Source organism: Poecilia mexicana, unplaced genomic scaffold (assembly GCF_051168715.1).
Source record: "Poecilia mexicana isolate PSO_F unplaced genomic scaffold, ASM5116871v1 scaffold_11, whole genome shotgun sequence".
Taxonomy (NCBI): Eukaryota; Metazoa; Chordata; class Actinopteri; order Cyprinodontiformes; family Poeciliidae; genus Poecilia; species Poecilia mexicana.
In genome coordinates, this window is record NW_028263380.1 from 9,669,750 (window position 1) to 9,691,031 (window position 21,282).

General features: G+C 41.7%; 1 protein-coding gene across 1 annotated transcript; it reads left to right on the forward strand.

Moving 5' to 3' along the window:
- Window positions 1–415: 415 nt before the first annotated feature.
- On the forward strand, window positions 416–21,267 carry LOC106915395 (juxtaposed with another zinc finger protein 1). The gene is made up of 5 exons (XM_014982977.2): window positions 416–726; window positions 10,401–10,473; window positions 13,454–13,650; window positions 15,832–16,001; window positions 17,671–21,267. The coding sequence occupies exons 1-5, from the start codon at window positions 612–614 to the stop codon at window positions 17,845–17,847; spliced, it is 732 nt and encodes a 243-aa protein (XP_014838463.1). The 5' UTR covers window positions 416–611; the 3' UTR covers window positions 17,848–21,267.
- Window positions 21,268–21,282: the final 15 nt, after the last annotated feature.

A 21,282-nucleotide genomic window follows, 5' to 3' on the forward strand; every position in this document is an offset into this window, starting at 1 on the left:
AAAGTGTTTAATAAAGACTATTGTTTTATTTGTTTAAAAAACTTTATAAGTCCAGTGCATAAGTTACATTACTGTATTTTTAGTAAACTAGTTACTTTATGAAATAGATAACACATCGCAATTGATAAAACTTAACATTTTTGAGGCGATCTCCACGTTTTGCTATCTGTTTAGCAAATTAGTTATGAAAATCTAGCATCGCAAAAACAGGAAAAAAAAAAGATAGTCGAGATGATTTCTCCTTGATTTTCTCATTTCCTGTTTGATGTGTACTCAGTATATCAGCAAAGCACGAACATCTGCTCCTCCAATTGTAGTGTCTTTTGGTGCCATCGGTGATTCAAAGCTGTCTCTGACTCCAACAGGTAGGCACCACCGTGACGTAGCCTGCCACCAGCCACCCTTTCCTCCCTCCACTCCCACCGTCACCGCCAGCCTCCCAGCTGCGTCCGCCGCTGTCCTGTCTGGCCGCCCCGGTGTCTGCTCCGCGCTCTGCCCCGCTCCGCTCCCAACCCCCGGACCCCTGAAGCCTGTGCCTCCTCGTTCACCATCCCGGCTCCCGGACCTACCCCCCTCTTTCCACCCGGTGAATGCGCCAGCAACCGTAAAGCATGACGGGCATCGCCGCCGCTTCTTTCTTCTCCAATTCCTGCAGGTTCGGGGGCTGCGGTCTGCAGTTTGAGTCTCTCGCCGAGCTCATCGTCCACATCGAGGACAATCACATCGGTGAGTTGGGGCCGGAGGGGGGCGGCGGAGCCATCCAGCTAGCACTGATTTGCTAGTTAGCGTCCTAGCCAGTTAGCTTAATGCAGATAGGCTCGGCTTTGCATTCCGCTATTCCTGCTGCTCCGCTCGTCGTCGAGGCTCGCAGAGCTGCTCGTTCTTCGGCAACTTGAACTTTTATTTTTATGTAACAAAATGCTTGCTTGTGTTATTTACTTGTACATTTGGTCACGATATGGGGGTTGCAGAGACAGCTGTTACTCGGCCGGAGCTTTTATAGGGCATACCTAGCATCCTGGGCAGTCAGACAGCGGTTTTTCGGCTAACACACCGCTCAGCAGCAGTCTGTTTACATTTGCAGGCCTGATGCGGAGAAGCCGCAGCTCATCTAGCGGTGCTCTCAACTGAGCTGCGGAAGAGTCTATAACCCATTTTACCCGATATTTGTCGTTGAAGCGACGCCGTTTATGCTACGTCTTATCTAAATTATTGTCATTTACAAAGACTATCACTACAGTACAAGTAACTTCTGGAATACAACTTGTTATATGATTAAGCACAAGCTTCAACTTGTTGCTCTAAATCCAAATGTTTATTTGACGTTAAGCCCCAAATCCTATGGAATGCCAAAAGTGCCACAAACAAATACATAAGGTACTAAAATACGAATATATCAAAAATACATTTATAAATAAATAAATAACAATTTTAAATTAATAAATATATTTATTTAGCTAGATTTTTAAAATAAATATACTTAAATATACATATATTTAATCAGCCTGTTTGAAATAATTTCATAATTAATTTAATTCTGAAATATACAATTTCAAATTGACTATAAATAAATAATATAATATCACTAATATTATTTTTTAGCGTGTTTGCTTTTCTCTCATACAATATGCACTACCTCCCAAAAAAAGTAATACTGTCCAATACTTTGGTAGATTGCCTAAAGCTTTGATTATGGCACAAACTTCATTATTTCTATAAGTTTGTGCATTGTCATAAGATTTACTTTCATCCAGAGTGGCATTAAGTTTTCACCAACATCTTCTAGATGAGATCAGTTGGACAGCTGTGCAAAATTTTTCAAGCACAACTTAAAGATTCTCAATAGGGTCTGGCCAATCCATCACTGAAAATGATGTCTCACACTCCTTAAACCACTTTGGCACAGTTTTAACCTGATGAATCCTGCCATTGTCATCTTGGAATATGGCCAGGCAATCAGTGGAGAAGAAATGTATTGATAGTATAATCTGGTCATTCGGTATATTCAGGTAGCGAGCTGACCTCATTCTTTGGACACTTTGAGTCCAAAGAATGCAGTCCCAGACACAACACTGCTCCCACAGTTCTCTTTGTATTTGCATATGGAGAGGCTCTTAGCTTCGCTATTGAACAAAGCTGCGTGGCCTGCTGTTGTTATTTTACAATTTATTACACCAATGATGATCACTGAAGATTTTCTGATCGTATATCTTATGCAAAGATGATTGCTCCCACATTATCCTTCATAATGTGATTGGCCAGCCTGCACAGCACATAAACCTCAGTCCAGTCAGCTTTTCACTATGCACCAACGTCCTTTTCATTTCCACATAATTAAATAAGTGAATAATTAAGTAGATCATAAATTGATACTTTAATGTCTCGTGAAATAATCTCCATTGTACATAAATGCATGCACATTACAGTTAAAAGTAATTGGCTGCAAGTTAACCGGTCAGATCTTGTAATCTATTTGATGAGCTATTGCATCAGTTTTAAGCAATCTATGGTGGACAGCAAAAGAACAACTTTGAAATTTGGTAAACTTCAAAATATTTTAGTTTTCTTTTATATTATGAATTTTGAATGCATTTCATGTTGTAATATTTACTAAAATGCTTAATGAATTATTGCTCTTAGAAAATCTTGCAGTGTAATGTATTAGTTTTTTAATATAATTTAATTAATGAGATGTATGTAAGAAGTTATTGACACTTTTAATTGGTGGTGCACCAATAAATCGGTCGACTGATTGATCAACGCCTATTTCCTTACTTCGATCAATAATCGGTTGATACTTGCATGTGAAACCAATCTTATCTGGCTCCACAAAGGTCTGAAAATCAACTACTGTCCCCTTTTGCTCTGCTTTGAGAGAGGGCTCACCGACAGACCCACCCACCAGTTCACGTGTGGACATGCATGGTTAACAATAGTCACCCCACCGTTGCAAACTCGGTGACTCTGTCACATTTTCAGTTATACAAAAATCGGTCTCGGCCAAAATCTGAATCAGCAGGTCAGGGGTGTTCAAGATTGATGGGCCAGAAAACTGCTGTCGGTGCACCCCTACTTTTAATATCTAGAAGATAAAGCAGCCAAAAACTTGCTGATGGTAACAAAGCCATGTATGTGTCGCAACTGTTAGAAGAGGTTCAATAAATTCCTTGTTTTTAATACATAGATACGGCCTTTTCTTTCAATTATATACCAGAGAAAATGGCAATAAGTAACCTGCAGTGTTTGTTAATAATTAATTAACCTCTTCTAAATCATAGATATAGCACATAATCACCCTGCATAGCAGATTAAACATAAAACTGCCCAAAAAAGTTGCACTATGGGACCATTAATTGAGGTATAAATGGATAAAACAGTGCAGAGCGCATAGAAAAGCGAATCAGGTCTGTAATTGTTGTTTGTGGCATGCGTCCATCTTCACGAGGCCATTTGTAGGAGGTGAGGGGGTAAAATGGATGCTTCATTGAGCCAGTCTCCATGGCAACTGGCAGTCTCTACTCTATCGGGGTTGGGGGCAGCTTGTTGGCTGAGTTATGGCACACCTGCTGTCTCACTGACAAAGAGCTCTGCAGAGCCGCCAGCGGTGCCGACGACGCCCGACGGTGATGAAGGGGTATGGACTGGTCAGAAGTGCAAAAATGGGATAGACTGTCAGCGACGGTGTCTAGAAGTAAAGCGCACAGCGTTCCTCCAACTCACCAATAATCAAATTAAACATAAACGCCGGCAAATATGCATAGACGTGCTATTTTATTAGCCCACAATGCCCCAGCTGGCTCTCAGTCTGACCTTTGACTCTGACCGTCATCTGAGCAGAGCAACGATTTACTAGCCAGATCTCTTAGATTAATGAAATTTGCGTCTCTGTTCACTTTATCCCCACAGCCGGCCATCGGCAGTGTCATGAACGTTTGCAATTTAATCAACATTGCTGATGCGTCGGCGCAATCTGACAAATAAGGGGACGATTGAGGCAAGAGTGTGAGAGAGGAGGAGGTCGGTGACATCTGACTGCCTTTTTTTTTTTGGGTTCTGAAGCGGTTCAGTGGTGTGTGTGTGTGCGTGTGTGATCAGAATCCACCATGACATAAGCCGATTTGATCCTGACGTTCTCATTTGAGATGTCAGTGAAGCCGTTTAAAGGCGGGTGCGTAACGGATTGCAGTGATTGGAAGCTGCCGGTGCTTACGGGGATTACAAACAGGCATGCAGAAGCTGTAAATCAGTTAGTTTAGGGTTTGGCACTAAGCTCACTTTAAAATGTGTGAAGTAGTCAAATGGGACTTAAGTCAGGGTGTAGAAATCACCGCTCAAAGATGTTTTGTCTCTGCTGCCCTCTAGTGTCAGAGCATTAGATGTGAAGCTTCTGTAAAGTCTGGGGATTTTTTTTTAATTTTCTCTAAGTAAGGAAAATCCATTCATGGCAAAGTTTTGCCTTTATCCTTTAATAGTATTCTAAAAAAATAAATAAATTGACAACTGTTAACTTTGAGGCTGTAAAAGTTTGGAAAAGCCTTACTTCTGCCAGCAGCAAACAGCCCAAATGAACCCACTGCGCACCTTTTTGTGACAAAAAAAGGGTTAATTCAGCACTGACCTCATCCCGGCAGAGAAGATGGCAGCCATCCAATGACATACACCTCACTCCCCCCGCCCGGTTACCCTTCGTGCTTTTTTAGATTACAGCTGGATGCTGGAGGAAGCGGCTGAGGTGATCTGTGTTTACAGTGTGCGGTTTTTAGCTGTTGTTTAACGCTTTGCGCGCTGCGTCTAGGTAAGACCTGAGGAATGCGATGATGTCAGGGGCTGCCGTGCCCCTGTGCACGACTGCAGCGTATCGTGTTCTCACCTGCACAAGTACGTACCTGCCTCTGGATCCAGCTGAGGATAGGAGGAGGAAACTGGGATTAAAGGAGTGACACTGGGAAGACGCTGGAAATCTTGAATAAATTGGGGCTTTGGTGCAGGCAAATCCCGAATACGCCACCTTTGTTGGGGCAGACTTGCACAAAGATTGGATTTTAAGCATGAAATGAGAATATTTTGAATTTCGGACAGGTGTACATGGGTGTAGATATTCAAAATGAAATAAAAAAAAATGGTTGAACTTTCACTAAAACTAACTGAAGTATGGGGATGGCAGCATCATGTTGTGGAGCTGTTTCGCTGCAGGAGGAGCTGGTATGCTTTTGTAAGTTTTGTGAAAGCTGAAAAGTCGTGTGTGTGTGTTTTGTGGCGGCCCACAAAACTGAGTTCCTCCAATTCTGTCGGGAGGAATGGGCCAGAACTCCAGCAAGGTGCTGTGAGAAACTTGTAAAAGAAAACTCAAAAGGTTTGACCCAAGTCATACACTGTAAGACAGTTGTATCTGATACTGACCAAATATATATAAACCTTTGAATTAGAAGAAAGCTACACACAAAAAATTCTAAAAAATGTCACTGTGACTAGGCTTGCTGGCATATACAAAAATAGAATTTGTTTTTGGTCATTCTAAAAACTAAAAGTTTCGTCTGATTTCACTTTCAGTGAGGGAAAAAGTGCCTTTATTTGGCGTATGTAGCCATCCGGTTTTAAATGTATATGTGCAGCTGCCATATTGGAATGTAAACTTGGCCTTGTCTGGCAGCCTACAGTTTTCTGTGTGTGGATTTTGACTTTGCTGTTGTTCTGTTTGTCTCCTCAAACTAACATGCAGTTCTAGACAAATGGTCATTTTGTAGACTTACCAATTTAATGGTAATATATTTACTTTCCCTGTGGCTTCAGAAAAGTATTGTTTTTAATTAAGCTCAAGCGCCCCTCTTTGCTGGGAACTCTGTTTATGGTGGCAAACTGAACATGGTTCCTTATTTAGCCTTGTTCCCTATTGGAATTATTTAAAGCTAAAATGTCACATACTGTTAAATTCCTCGAAAGATCCATGATCGAAATGTTTGAAGACGTCTAAATATTCGAACACTTCTAGTTTTATTTTATTTTATTTTTTTTTGTAATGTTTTATATAATTGACAGTGTTCCGTTTTCTAAAAGCACACACATTAAGTAAGATTCCCTGTAGGGGGCGCCTCCTGAAAACGAATTGAATCATTTGGTCCCAGGCTCGGTTGCCAGGTCGTTTCCCATTCCACCTTGTGGAGGTGTGACACAGGAAGGCGTGCATGTGAGACTGTGTGCTGCTCACCATACTTCCTGAATGACCTGTAAGGGTGGAGCAGCAGGGCAATTACTGGACTGGCATCTCCAACTGGAATCTGCAGACCTCCTTTTTTTTTTTTCCACCCCACACACACACGCACACATACACACACACACACACAGGTCCCCATGCACACACCAGTCCCACACATTAGCCTTTCGGAAGTCGCAGGGCCATAGAGCCCCTGAAAAACCTCTAGGAAGTGTAATTACAGAGAAGTACAACTCCAGCTCCCCCCCCTCCCTTCATTTCCCCTCCTGTTCTCCAGCTCCTTCTGTCTTCTCCCTCCGTCCGGTTGCCTGCTGCTCTGGAAACACGTTAAAAGGCTCTCTGGGGCTTAATTAGCGGGCTACACAACAAGCCGTGCATTCTTGGCCTGGTTTGAACACATGCGAAGGTAAAGGCCCATGTGCACAGACCGTGACACAATTATCACGCACTAATGGTGGTGATCACCAGGGGGCAGCAGTGTTCCACTGGTACTAGTTAGATCCTGGTGTTGGGGGGGGGGGCGGGGGGGAAAGAGCATCTGTGGCTGGGATTTAAAGCTTCATTTAGATTCTGATATACATGCATTATATATGTGATATAAAGCACAGACAAGCTCAAAGTGATGTTTTAAGAGTTGAGAAACTGAAGGTCTAAGATGGGATTTTTCAAATTTAAAAACTCCTGATCGTCCAGCGTCAGGATCAGGAGTTTTTTTTCTTTTTTAACTTCCTGTCCTGTTAGGTGAGTGGAAGTCATAAATTTGGTGAACATTTACTGCTGCTGCACCTGGTTCACTCCTTTACCACCATCCCCTGTTTCTCCACACACACATGCATAAACGCTTCATCCAGGACCTTCAGTACCTTGGGCATCCGAAATTAAAATCTTCTTTCTCGCCCACTGTTTTGTTCAGTCCCCACCCCCCCAGTACTTTATTGTTCCTGGTACTTTGAAAACTGAATCTCTGACGAAATGGTTTGGTTAATCATGTTAGACAGATTTATTTAATAATTAGATTAGAAGCAAAAACATTTATCGGAAAAAGTTTTCATGGAAACACCCAGAGGCACCAGGAAGCCTTTTACTCATTATTTGTAAAGGGCATGGTTGTCTTAAATTAAAGTTTGGACTTTAAAAGGTATCATCCAGTGGCGATTTTGTTTTAATTTTTATTTTTTTCCCTCGCAAATGTCCACCAGAAGTAGCTTGGTAATGATGAATGAATTTACAGTAGAATTTCAGACATTTTTTTTTTGTAAACCACTGATGAAAAACAAAAACTGGGAATTTTTGCTCTGGACATATTTGGGTGAGTGACATCACAAGAGGCATATTATTGGAGCAGATAAGCTATCGTTGGTAACTCTGCTGCATTTTGTGTTTTTGTTGCACAAAATACAAGTAAACTCTCTTCAAAAACCCTCTGGCCAAACTTTAATTAAACTTAAGAAGTCCTTTTTTTAATTTTTAGAAAAATATTTTTTTGTTTGACTCCGTTTTATCTTTTTTTTTTTTTTTACAGTGATTGAAATGCTTTTAAGATGTTATCCATAAATTAACTTTATTTTATTGCTCTAAGTAATGTTTATATATATATATATGTAGTTTGACATTCTATTCTCCATTTTTACTATCTCTTATTCTTTATTTTCAATTTTCCCTTTTGACTTTATCGAGAATGCCTGTTAGAAAAAAAATCAGATTGATCTGAATACATTTGATTAAAAAACATGCAAATTCAGAGGGGAGGAAAAAAAAACCCCATACAGATCCACATAGTCATTCTCAAGGAACTGGGATCACATGATGTCATCAGAGGTAGTGGCGCAAAAAGTGGGTATGCGGCGCATGCAACGCATAGGGGCGCAGCACCAGAGGGGGCGCCAAAACCCCGTCTGGAGGGTGCCGATTATGCTTTCCCATACACTTCAGCGTGCCTTACGCACATAATGAGGTAAATCTAGCGCGAGTTTCACACTTAACGTATCCTTGCCTCGGGGGGGGGAGGGAGGGAAGCGAGCGTATGTTTTCTACGCTGACGTTCCTTCCTGGGGGGGCGTGGGGGGGTGCCGATGTATGTTTTCGCATCCTCCTGAATAATGTGCAGTTGCGCCACTGATCAGAGGCATGTGTACATAAAAGCTTTTTGGAGAGTATGTTTTAATAACATTTTTAAACAAAAATAGCAGATCAAATCCCAGAACTAATCACGGTTTGCTTTTCTCTATGTGATAAACTATATCCCAACTGTAAGTTTGCATAATTTCACAGAGAAGTCTGGCTTGCAAGCTTCTCTTGGTGACGACGTCTCACGTGTGGCACTATACGTCCAGTTGTTGCCTGCTCATGAGTGTGCAGATCACTCTGGTGTTGAGCAGCAGCTATGATGGCTAAAGCTCGGCCATAAAATACTTTGAGAGACCACCTCTGTGGACCACCTCCCTTTTTTAAGAGTGTACAAACGTCTTTGTGTTCGCAAATCCATAAGCTGCTCCTTTCGTCTCCCCTGGCTTTGCTCCTTCTCTTTTGGGGAGTTGCGGTTTGTTGTTGTTGTTGTGCAGCGGAAACAGCAGAAGGGTGTGCGTCTTTCCTTGCCCTGTTGTTTGCTGGTCCTCTTTGGTGTTCTCTTGCATTGTGGGAAGTCTGCATTTTTTTAATTATGAGGTGTGAAAGCCTGAAAACCAAATGGGTGTGAAGGCCAGCACACAGAGCGGTGGGATTAGTTGGAAGGAGCATCCAGGCGTTCTCAGATTTAGATTGCGATACATCTGCAAGCCATTAGATATGCAGCTAGAAAACGGTCCTAAAGTGCTGCACAAAAGTGTTAATACTCGTTTAGGTTTTTTTTTTTTTTTTCCATTTTATGTTACGACATGAAAATCACTGTACTTTAGTGGAATTTTATGTGATTGGCGGCGAAACAAAGTTGTGTATAATTGTGACCTGGAAAGAAAGTGAAAAGTGGTTTGGACTTTTGTTGTGAATTGGCACTTTATAAATAAACCAAATTGAATTTTTTATATAAAAATTATAAAATCAATGAATAAATCTGAAAAGTGTGGCGTTCATTTGTATTCAGCCTAAGTCAAGCTACATACATGTTGAGAAAGATATTTTTTGCTGTTTCACATTACAAAATGGCTACGACTCTCTCCGATTGCTACAAACGATCCCTTTTATGTGATTCTGGACTTTGACTGGACCATTTTAACATAGCCGTATGGTTGAGCTAAATTACTGCATTGCTCCTCTGGCTGTGCTTAGAGTCTCGGCACTGCTCTCTTTATATAACCATGTCTTACCAACTTCCTTCTCCCCACAGCATGATAGTCCCGTCTCCATACTTTGCTGTGCAGGTGTTATTTGTTTGATAATATTGTCAATTGACTTTTTTTTTTCGGTGCATATATATATTTGCCACTTGTTTTTTAATTTTATTTAAAAAAAAAATCTTGATAACCATGTGTAACTTTCTTTCAATTTTCAAGTGCACATTTCTTTATGTTGGCCTACCGCATAAAATCATAGTAAAAACATTAACTAGAGGGTGTAACATGGCAACACATGGACACTTTTGCAAATGCCTTGTTGGCTGTAAATAGTTAAACTCACCTAATTGTTTTAAACTTGGCTCCGGTTTTGAACGTTCCCCCGCTGAACACTTGATGGCACTGGCAGTTCACAGTTGCAAGCCACCAGCAGTGAGTTCCTGCACACACGCTCCTGTTTTCCAAGGATCAGGAGGCTGGACTTTGAAGTTAACAGTGCCAGCCTCAGGCACAGGAAGTTGCCTACTGTTGTGTTACTGACTTAGCAAGTCCGTTGGGGAGGAGGAGGAGAGGGTTAAAAAAAAAAAAAAAGCCTGAGCACGCCTGTTGACTAATACACCACACATTCATCACTGACTCCTAGCAGTCGCTCCGACTTTCCTCTTTGTCATATTTTGGCAGCCAGTGTATCTCTTGAGAAGGAGAGGGGGAAAGACATTGCTTTTAAATAAAGAGTATTGATTCACTGTTTAATGAAAGTACATGACATTAATCTATCATAGTTGTACATTAATACAGTGAAGCCTTTGTGGGAAACCTCCAGTTATCTACAGAGTGTGCCTGGGAGGGAGAATTAATTGATGACAGTGTTCCTTCGGGAGCAGGGGCGATTAATCCAATCTGTCCTTTTTCTGCCGCAGACACAGATCCGCGGGTTCTGGAGAAGCAGGAGCAACAGCAGCCCACCTACCTGGCCCTAAGCTACATCAACAGGTACGCACAGTCAATTACTCAAGCGCACATCTAAAGAGGGCAGCATCGCTCCACTGTGAGAAATCGGCACTCATGCGTGCACTCATGTGACTTGGGAGATCTCGGATGAGTTATGTCTTCCCATAGCACTGACTCATCCACAAAACGAGCGCACAAAACCACACGAGATAATCACTCTTGGCTCCCCAAGCTGCCAGAGGCAGCATTTCAGGCTGCTTGTGTTTGTGTGTGTTTTTTAGTTTTTCTTAGTTGTTTTTTTTGTTTTGTGTGTGTGTGTGTGTGGTGAACCAAACTGTCACATCACACTTAATACCCCATCAAATTACTACAAGATGCAACTCTGAGTAGATTGTGATAAGACAAAGGAGCGCAGACGAGGGAAGTTTGTTTTCAGTCATAATTGCTCCAGCGGTGAGATCGTAAATGTCATCCGTATTTATTGTTCGTGGTGTCAGGACGGCTCATTCAGTGGCTCAGTTTTGTTTTATGGCAAAATATGTGGTTGTCTCAAGGTAAAAGCAGAAAGGGAGATGAGATAAAGGCCTCCAAGCTGTAGCTGTTGTAACAGATGGAAAGAAAAAAAAAAGTAAATCAAAGCATACAAACAGCTGGAATATGGAGGAATTTGTTATTGGTATTTGGACGTCATGTACGTGTTCCCACCAATGGGTTGCTGGGGGCGGGGAGGACAACAGACTAACAAACCCGCCCACCTCCCCGACAGTTGCAAACCTAGTAACATTTTATTTGCTATACTTTGCATAAAAAAAGTTATTCATATGGCCAAAATGAGAATCAGCAAGTCAAGCTTTTTTTAAAATCAGCGATGGGCCAGAAAATTGCAATCGGTGCACCAGTTCTTTCAATTATACAAATCACTAAATTGGTTATTCAAAGGATCAGCAATTAACACCATATATGTATATAGGTTTTGAATTTGTCTACCTATTGGACATACGATTCCTATGGAAAAAAACTTGAAAAATTTCTGTATTCATCTTATATGTACTGTATTTACACCTCTCTTAATTTCTATATTTCTTTTTCATCTTTCAATCTTTATCAACACTCTCTTTCTCTCACTATCTTGTATTTCCTTGCGAAACTCAGCATTATATAGTTAAGAGGAGTATTTCCCAACTGACAGCCAAACCATGTCAAAAGTGTTTTATTCGGTGATTGACTGGATATTTGCTGCGTGTCAGGGCATGAAGCACTTGGCCTATTTTGTATACTGGGACCTACGCCATTATGTAGCTGGCGGAGAGTTACTTCTGCTACTACGTGCAGGTTAGTAAAGGCTAGCCTACATGCGCCTCTAAAAGTTAGGCTTGAGCGCGTGGTGTTATATTTGACCCGCACGTTGGTGCGGTGTTCTCCCAAAATTAACCCGCACAGAGGGATCATGTAAATGCAAATAAAGTAAAATAATTTCATAAATTGTGACATTTTACAGCACTCGCCAAAAGTTTTGAAAAAATCTGACGTTTAATTTGCGTTCAGTGATTAAAATGTTTGTGGCTTGAGAAAAATATGCGGTTTGGATTACTGTTCTGCTGAAAGACCTAACGATGACCCATTTTCAGTTATCTGGCACAATTGTGGAACATTTTAAATAAAACTTTGGTGAACTTCACCTGATTTTTATTTTGAAGTGTCCTGATTTTTAATCCAAAAGACTCTCTACCATGCTTCACAGAAAGCATGAGGTGCTTTTGCATATCATGATTTTGTTTATCCTACATCCACCTGGAGCGTGTTGTTGCTGAAAATCTCCTGAAATGTTGTCATCTGACCAGAGTACATGATTACAGATCAAATGAAAAGCATATGAATACTCTGATCAACGTAAAAAGTAAGACAGAAATAGCAAAGAAGTTTTTGTAGGAGCTGCTATGGGTATCAGTGTGGTTCTCGTAGTCTTATTTAAAACAATGCTTGTTTTAAATGTTTTTTTTTCTTCCACCAACTCAAAAAGAGACTAAATTAAAAGCTGAAAGCTCTAAACCTTTCAGAAAACCTATAAACACATCCGTCGGAAACTTGCATAATGCTTTAACTTAAAATCCATTGCCCCCAGCTGGGAGTAAACATATCTTTAGTGTCTATAAGAGATGATCAGGAACAGATAGCAATGGTTTTACAACTTAACTATATGCTCATATGATAATTCATCACTGATTTACGTGGACTCAGGGTATTTCTGTCTCAAAACACATGTATAAGGTTAGAGCATTAACCTGGCGGAGATCTTACTCAAAGTGAAACCAATGAGGCCATTATGAATGAAAAACAAGGTCATGTAGCTGTTTGTTATGCTATGTCTCTAGATATGCCTATTATAAAAGCATTTATGTACATCTGGTCAGCCACACCCATCGTGGCATTTTGTTGGGACTTTAAACCTACATAGTGTAGTTCATAAATACGTGTTACATAGTTTGAATAATTATTTTTCTAGAATTATAAAGTCATGAGGGAGCGTTTTAGTTCCACTTCACAACAATGCTCTACTTTGTGTTGATCTGTAGCATAAAATCCAAAGAAATACATTGAATTGTGTGACTGTACCAGATGAAAATATGAAAAAAGTTGTCGCTACACAACTCTATACATATAAAGTCGTGTTCGGTAAATTAGAATGTACGTCCCAATGAGTCCTGTGTCAGATTAAAGTACCCTTTCAAAATAACAACCTCAAGAAGGTATTAAACATACTTTTCATGAAGCCCAGGTTTTTTTTTTTTTTTAAAGTTTATTTTTTTGCTCTGCTCTGATGTCATGTTTTCATTAACTGTTAGCAGAAAATCATTATCACTTATTGATAAATCTACTTTTCAATAAAACTCAAATTTTCTGAATGGATCTGTATTTGTGGGAATGTGTAAACGTTTTGCAATGCCGGGGTTGCGAGTTAGCAGATTTTCAGGAATAAGAAAAAAAAAAACCCACGATTTCGTGAACCTTTGTGTGTCCTCAGGTTCATGACAGACGCAGCACGCCGCGAGCAGGAGACCATGAAGAAGAAGGCCACGCCCAAGCTGTCCCTGTCGATCACAGGCGGCATGTCCCGGAACAGCACGGCCACGCCGCCGCGCCACACCAGCGGCAACCTGACCCCTCCCGTCACGCCCCCCATCACCCCTTCCTCCTCGTTCCGCAGCAGCACGCCTACAGGTACGGCACGGCACGGAGCGGAAGGACGAACCGGTTGCTCGCGATGACGACGGACTGAGGCACGGAAATCGTCCCTTTGGGCAGTTCACACTCAGACTTCTGGTTACGCTATAGGGAGCTCGTAACGCCAGAGGAATGCGGCTCAACCGACGACGCCGCATTAGTCAGAAAGCAGAGCTTTTCCAATGCGTGATGACCTTTAATCATTGCAGCTTAAAGAAATGATTTGCCGTCATTAAAAGCAGCCAGATTGAAACTCTGGAGCAGGAGAAGTCTGCGGTCAGGGTGGAAAGAAGAAAAGCCAACCGCTATCTGCTGCAGAGGTGTGCGTGTTGTTTGTGAGCCAGCTTTAGTGGCTCCTGCAGCGAGCGAAGCAGTCAACACTTTGCTAATTACACAGCAGCTGGCCTGCTCTGCGCTCGCATCGGGGCTGAGTGTTGCACAGCCCAGGAGCAGATGTCTAATTCCAGGCCGAGCGGGTCCAAGCGCAGCGTTAGGTCTGCGATTACACACCGACACGCACGAACCCACACCCTCTTTCAACATGTGCCAAGGTGCCATCCACTTCCTCATGCTGAGGTGCAGCATTTCCTGTTCCATGGTGGTGGGGGGAGGTTCACTGGGTCTGTATGTTTGTGTGGCTGGATGTTTCAGGTATTCAGATGCATAGCGTGAGTGTGTGTGTGCGTGGAAATGGAATGTTGTGCACTGAGTAAAGCGTTTTTTTCCAAGCTGAGCAGTAGGGGATCCCTCCGACTTAATGATCCCTTTTTCTGTGGGTGTGAGTGCCTCTGAGGTAAAATGCAGAGAATGGCAGACACCACATTTGTTTTTCCTACTCGTGAGCAAAAGTAACATCTGAATGCAGAGAGTATTGCTAAGAAAGAGTCACACGCATAACCATTTAGGATGCCTTAAATGTGTGTAAAAAAAACAAAGCAAATGCAAATTCTTGATTTTTTTTATTTTTTTTGTACTAAAATTTTTGAAAACTACTTTCTGTCTTGCTAAAGTGTTTATTCCCCTTGCTCTTTTCTAAAATTTCCCCCCTTGACAACCATAAATCTCATTCTGTTTTTTGACAGGGTTCTGTCTGATCACAGATCCTGACCTACCGAGTCTGATTTTGGCCGATACCGACTTTTTCTTTTTGTCTGAAAAGTTGCTAAGTTCAGTGACAAAAGTTGCTAAGTTGGCAACAGTAGGGTGACTTAGCTGACTGGTGGCAACTGGGGTGATTTACAGACCTTTGCAGAGGAAGATGAGATCGCTTTTCGATGAAGGTGTCGGCCGATCGGAGATTTCCCAAAAATAAGAAAATTGGGGCCGTTAATTTCATTGGAACTTTTTGCGATGGGCCAACACAAAGCAGTGCATAAATATACGATGGATGAAGGAAAAACCAAAATTCCAAAAAAAAAAAAAAAATCTTGTACGAATTGAAATCTGAAAAGTGTGGCCGGCTTTTTAATCCGCTCTCCCTGAATGAACACTTTGTAGAACTGCGTTATGTGCAACAACCAAGTGACGAGACTAAAATTTATGCTAAATATTTCTCTGTCTCTCTCTGAATTAATTGTCTGTAATCATGACTTTTTGCATCTTGCCATAGGTTCTTAACTGGACTTTGACTAGACCATTCTGACACAGAAATATGCTTTGGCTTAAACCATTTCCTTGCAGCTTCCTGTGTTCTGCTCCATTTATCTTCCCACCAGCTTCAACCAACTTCCTCGTTGCATACCCACAGCATGATGCTGTCACCCACAATTAGTCACCATGGGGAAAGTTCTGGCTTCATTTGACCAGAGTACCTCCCTGCCATGGTTTGTGGCCAGCTTTACGGCCACAAATCATGGAGGAAAAATTAGGAAAAATGCCCTAAATGCTGAAATGGTAATTAAAAATCTCCCAAAACATGATGCTACCACCAGCGCCATGGAGTTTGAATTATGTTAGTTTCCCATCAAACAGTAACATTTGACGCGTTGGAAAGCGCTGGATTTCATTTGTGCTTGGCAGGGTAAAAGGGGCTCAGTACAGATTCTCTCCTCCAACATTAAAACCCCGACCCAGGCTTGTGCTTGCAACATGACTAAATGTGAGAACTTCAGCGAAGCCACCCCATCGTGTTCCATCTGTGTGATAACAAATGTTTTTCTTGTTTCCCGGTGGCTCCAGGCAGCGAGTATGACGAAGAGGAGGTAGACTACGAGGAGTCGGACAGCGACGAGTCGTGGACCACAGAAAGCGCCATCAGCTCCGAGTCCATTCTGAGCTCCATGTGCATGAACGGGGGAGAGGAGAAGCCGTTCGCCTGCCCCGTCCCCGGGTGTAAAAAGAGATACAAGGTGAGGTTAGATTCACAAGTCAGGCCCCCGCCATAGGACATGAGCTCTCTGCCGCGATTGCATCTACACTGCTGCTTTTGTTTGGGTATCACATGTCGGGACAGATCGCTTGGAAAGAACCCAGCATAAATCCAGGCTGTCCTGATTGGAATCAGCGATAAATATATCATGGTGCATTTGCTTTGGTTGATATTTATCGCAGCTCGTAACAAGAGCCCTCATTCAGCCTGCTGTCCCGGCGTCTAAATTAATAGACAGTGTTGGATATTACTCTTTTGTGCCCCATTAAGATTGGGGTGGGGGGGAGAGGCAATGTGGGAAAATCCTTATCTGGGTACTGAAATGGCCCTCTAGAGCTAATCGGCATTACCTCACCGCCACTAAGCTAGAAGAAATGAGTTTAACATGTTTTCTTCTTCTAATTAAATATTTTTTGGCTGATTTTGGGAACATTTCCATGGTGATAAAGCAACACTGGGAGGAAATTAGTTGTCAGGCAGTTAAATTTACTTGCTCTGTTATTTGAGGACAAGTCGGTGGTAATTCTCCTTCCATTTGGATCTCTGAGAGGAGACATGCTGGGTATGAGTCAAAAGAGTTTGTAATAGCAACACATTTTTTTTTATTTTATAAGGATATTAATGTAATGCATCTACACAGCAAAGTGTGTTATTGTGAAGTGAAAGGTAAATACAGCAAGGTCTTCAAATGTACTGTGAAATATAAACTTGAAAAGTTTCACGTTTTGGTATATCTTGTGTTAGAACGGCCCAAATCCAATTGGGAGTTTTTCTAAAAAGTCTTGGTGATCTTTAGACTGAGCTTTTTGGGGGGCGGGGAATCAGATATCTTCTTCACTCAAACTCACTTGGGGATTATTGAGTTAAGGAGGAAGAGACTGCAGAACGGGCCTAGAAAAAAACCCAAGCCGATCCCGTCGGCATTGTGTCCGAGCCCGAGCCAACAGGACATATTATTTTAATTAAGATTTAACTGTTGTTTCCAGACACCATTTGAGTAAGCACTGAACAACAGCAGTAAACATCTTCCAGTTCCGTTTTGTTGCTTGTTGTAACCGCATGGCGAGTCAAGTACAAATCATTTGTGATGATGTGTGATTGATAGCAAAACGAGGCTGCGTGCGCATTTATTGTGCGCTGCACTTGTCACTGTCTAATGAACCTCAACACCTTACTGTCTTTCTTTCCTCAACAGTGTGAGCTGTCCACTCCTCTATTTAAACTATAATAAGTAGATTAATGCAACTTTATGTTGTCACCTGCCTAAAATAATGGCCTAAGTGGGGAAAAAAAGTGTATCGCCAGCCCTTTCTTTCTAAAAGGTGCTTTAGACAGACTCGGTCCAAAACCCTAAACTCTATGAGGAAATACAAATTCATGGCACTCTTCTGCCATTTTCATTCATGTAAATTTCTGGAAACCACGTCCCCTTTTCCATTTCTATTTCAACTTCAGAGTCTTGGTGTGTGATTTAAAATTATCTAGCTTTTATTGGTATTAATGTAGCCACATATTTTAGAATTTCAGTCTGTATTTAGCCTCGTATTAACACGATTGGCTTAGAGAAGCAAACTTGTTTCATTTGTAACGAAGCTAACCGGTCAAATCTTTCTGTGTGCCCTTCCTGCCTCGTCCTCGTTGTCGACCAGAATGTGAATGGCATCAAATACCACGCCAAGAACGGCCACCGCACACAGATCCGTGTGAGGAAGCCCTTCAAGTGTCGCTGCGGCAAGAGCTACAAGACGTCGCAGGGCCTGAGGCACCACACCATCAACTTCCACCCGCCCGTCTCCACGGAGATCCTCCGCAAGATTCAAGGCTAGAGTCCTGCGCTACCAGTCAGCTACCCCCGAAACATTAGCCCTGTCCTGACTCTCCTCATCCATCCCAAACACTAAAGGATCAAGTGCATGCTTTAAGTTGTTTTTATTGTGTCACTATTTTTTTTTTATATCCATCTTTGCGTTCTTCTTTTGCCCTATCCACGTATTATCACTTGTATTTTTGGGGAAAAAAACAAACTACGTATCTTTGTAGTATTTTTTTTTTTATTGATGTACATTTGCACATTCGTATATGCTATCATTTTTTTATTTTTATTTTTTTCCTCAACTGTTTTACTTGCATAAGGTGCTAACTGTAAAAAACAGCAAGAAAAGACAAAAAAACAAATGAAAGAAAAGCGGAAAAGTAGTGGAAAAGGAAGCGCGAGCGACTCCTGCCCTTTTATTTTAATTTTTTTAATTTAATTTTTTTGTTTTTCCTCCCGCTCGTCTCTGAGCGGGAGGAACGCGAGCTGGACTGTTTCGAACGCGCCGCGTCCGCTCGCTGCAGAGTCCCCGCCGAGCTTAGGTCTGTGCCTTCACAGCTACTTCTGGGAGTTTAAGAGCAAGAGTTAAGTTATACTTAGAACAGATATATTGATATATAAACAACAGACAAATATGTATGTGTACATAAAAAAAAAGTATAAAAGTATTCATGAGCATATTCATAGTTATTTTATTTTGAAGCTTTATTTTATATATATTTTTTGCCAGTGTTTTAGAGGTAGTGTTTTTTTTTAAGTGTTCATACTTACAGCACATTCTCATTCACTGATGGCCCTGGTAAGGATGGGTAGAAAGCCTTCAGGTGACCAAGCCTTCTTTTGCAGCAGCATAATCTCTTAGACAAATGCAGACATTTCTGAACTTTTAATCCAAGTAGTTATTTAGTGGGGGAGGGGGGAAAGAAAAAAAAAGTCTCATATTGAGAAATATTTGTTTACAAAACAAAATCACCCTTGCTGCACTTATTAGCGCCAATGCTGTGTGCTATGCTGTCCTCCCTTCAATAATGTTTCACTTTTTCAGGTTATTATCCCATTGATAACCTAGTTTTAGATTTTATGGCAAACTTGAGAAATATTTATTTATGATGTCATGTGCTCAACAAGGTTACCATAGTGACTGTTTCAAGCCAGACCCACAGAGATTTTCTGGTGTTGAGGAGCTCAATCTTGGTCTCATCTGACCCACTAGATGAGTCCCAAACAAACCAGTCAGTATGTAGATGCCTCCTAGTGGTCGTTAGGGAGACTTGATTGCCCTTTATTTGCAGTAGAATAGACAGTAAATGGGCAGAGAGAGAAGCGGCAAAGAACCCCAGACGGCCGCGTCGCAGATTGAATCAGGATTGCACCGATTGCAGTTTTCTGGCCGATGACCGATCTTTAAAAAGCCTGACCAGCTGACTGGGATTATGGGCCACTACCAATTTTTTTATTTTTTTTTTGACTGAAAAGTAGTTAAATATAGCAACAAACTTGCCAAGTTAGTAACAGCGGGGCGAGTATTGTTAACTGCACATGTGCAGAAGTAACCTAGTGGGACAGCAGCTGATTTTCAGACCTTTTCAGGGGTAGATAAGATCAGTTTCTCATGTTAAGTACTGGCCGATCGTCCTAAATTAAGAAAATTGGGGAAGATTTATTGGTGCACCCGTAGTTTAAGTCCAGTTTCAGATGCATTAGTTGACTTGATTATGGGTCTAGGCGAGTTCAGGAGAAAAGCTGCTGTCTTCTAGCCATTTCCTGACTTTTTGAGATTTTCACATGAAATTGCATGTTCTCTTGTCGTTTCCATTTTGAAGAGTAGCTAATGGTGTCATTACTTTTTCCCTCCACCCCCAGGAAATCGAGGATAACTAAATAAAAGTTCAACACTAGTAAGCATAAAACAGTGAAGCGTGAATTACGAAAATGCTACATTATTTATTGTATAGGAGTGCCAATAATTATGGATTTTGTTAGTAGTCCTCTCCTAACGTGTTTTTGTGCCCCCCTCCTCCCCCCCCGAATGAACTGACTCAGATTAAAGGGTGGATTTTGCTAAAAAAAAATAAAATTGCGCTGCTGCTGCAATAAAAGCTGAATGTCTCTAAAGGCTTTTTCCGTTTTGCTATCGGAGGCACTTGATTTCTGTGTGCTATATTTTGCTGATGTTCTCTCTTTTTTTTTTATTCCTTCATTTTACACATTCTAAGACATTATTTTTTAACGTCGATCAGGAAGAGAGACCACGGCCCACGGCCGATGTTTGAAGCCACGTCGAGCCATTCAGCATTTCCCTCGCTCATAGTGCCAGAGCTGCCGCTCCACTCGCTCGGCCTCGGAAAGCAGGCCGAGCATCATATAATGTATTCCAGTTGCCAAGAGCTTTTGTTTTTTTTTTTGTTTTTGTTTCCATGATCGTTGCCAACAGCTCTCCACTGCCAAACATTGACCATACCATGTGCCTGACGGGAGGGAGAAACGGGAGGTGGGTGGGGTGGGGGTAATGATAGCGGTTTTACGGTGGAGGTCGCCAAAAGAAGTGTGGCAACGATTTCTCTTGTTCATCGCGCCTCCAAAGTGTGCATGGATGAATGTCTTCATGCATGCTTTCAGAAAAAAAAAAAAAATAGAAGAGGTTACATTTGTATTTAAGAGATTATCATCTACAACTTGTCTGTGTGTGTTGTAGAGAGCAGCATTCCAGTCCGTCTGTGTGTGTGTGTTTTTTCCAAGCAGTGTCTTCATCAGCATAGGGCAGTGTTCCTGTACGTGTGTGTTTATCAGTGGTCGGGTGTTTTCACGTTTCTTTTGCCGGATCGACTCAAGGGACCGGATTGTCGCGCTCTCTCGTGTTTTACTCTCAATTACCAGGGTCGAGCAATGCAGACTCGATCGTTCCTCTCATACAGACTTTATATTCCGGTCAAGGCTCCGAGTTTGAGCCGCTTCTCTTCTTCTTCTTCTTCATGGATTCCAACAACACGCACTCCAAATCCTCCTGTTTGCAAGTTTCTTTTGGTCCAGCTCTGGGTCACGCCACCCGCCTATACTAACTGATATACTGTCACTTGGTGCGCTGCTGGACGACCAAGCACAAGTCTGCGACGACAGACTGGAGGAAGTAGAGCGGCGGGCGTATGCAGAAGAGGACTCGGGGACTCGGGAAGGGTTCAGTATACCATGTACAGTGAATGTAATGTAACACGTGTCTGTCGTCAAGTGCTTTTAAATTATATTTTCGTATGTAACGTGGAGACCAACGTTTCCCTTTTGTATGGGAGGTTTAAACAGGTTCTGAGGAAGAATAAGTTGTAGGTGATGTCAAACTGTCTTTCTCTATATAAATATATAAAAAAAAAAAACCAAGCTGCTTCAATGTAAATGACTGAAAAAAAAAACAGCAAAATAAAGTGAAAACCCCCCCACAGCTCAGACTCGTTTG

Excerpts from the sequence above, each read along its gene's own strand:
- LOC106915395 (XM_014982977.2), top strand. The coding sequence starts at position 612 with ATGACGGGCATCGCCGCCGCTTCTTTCTTCTCCAATTCCTGCAGGTTC. Across the intron at positions 10,474-13,453 it reads GCCCTAAGCTACATCAACAG|GTTCATGACAGACGCAGCAC; the intron begins GTACGCACAGTC and ends GTGTGTCCTCAG. Across the intron at positions 16,002-17,670 it reads GGTGTAAAAAGAGATACAAG|AATGTGAATGGCATCAAATA; the intron begins GTGAGGTTAGAT and ends GTTGTCGACCAG.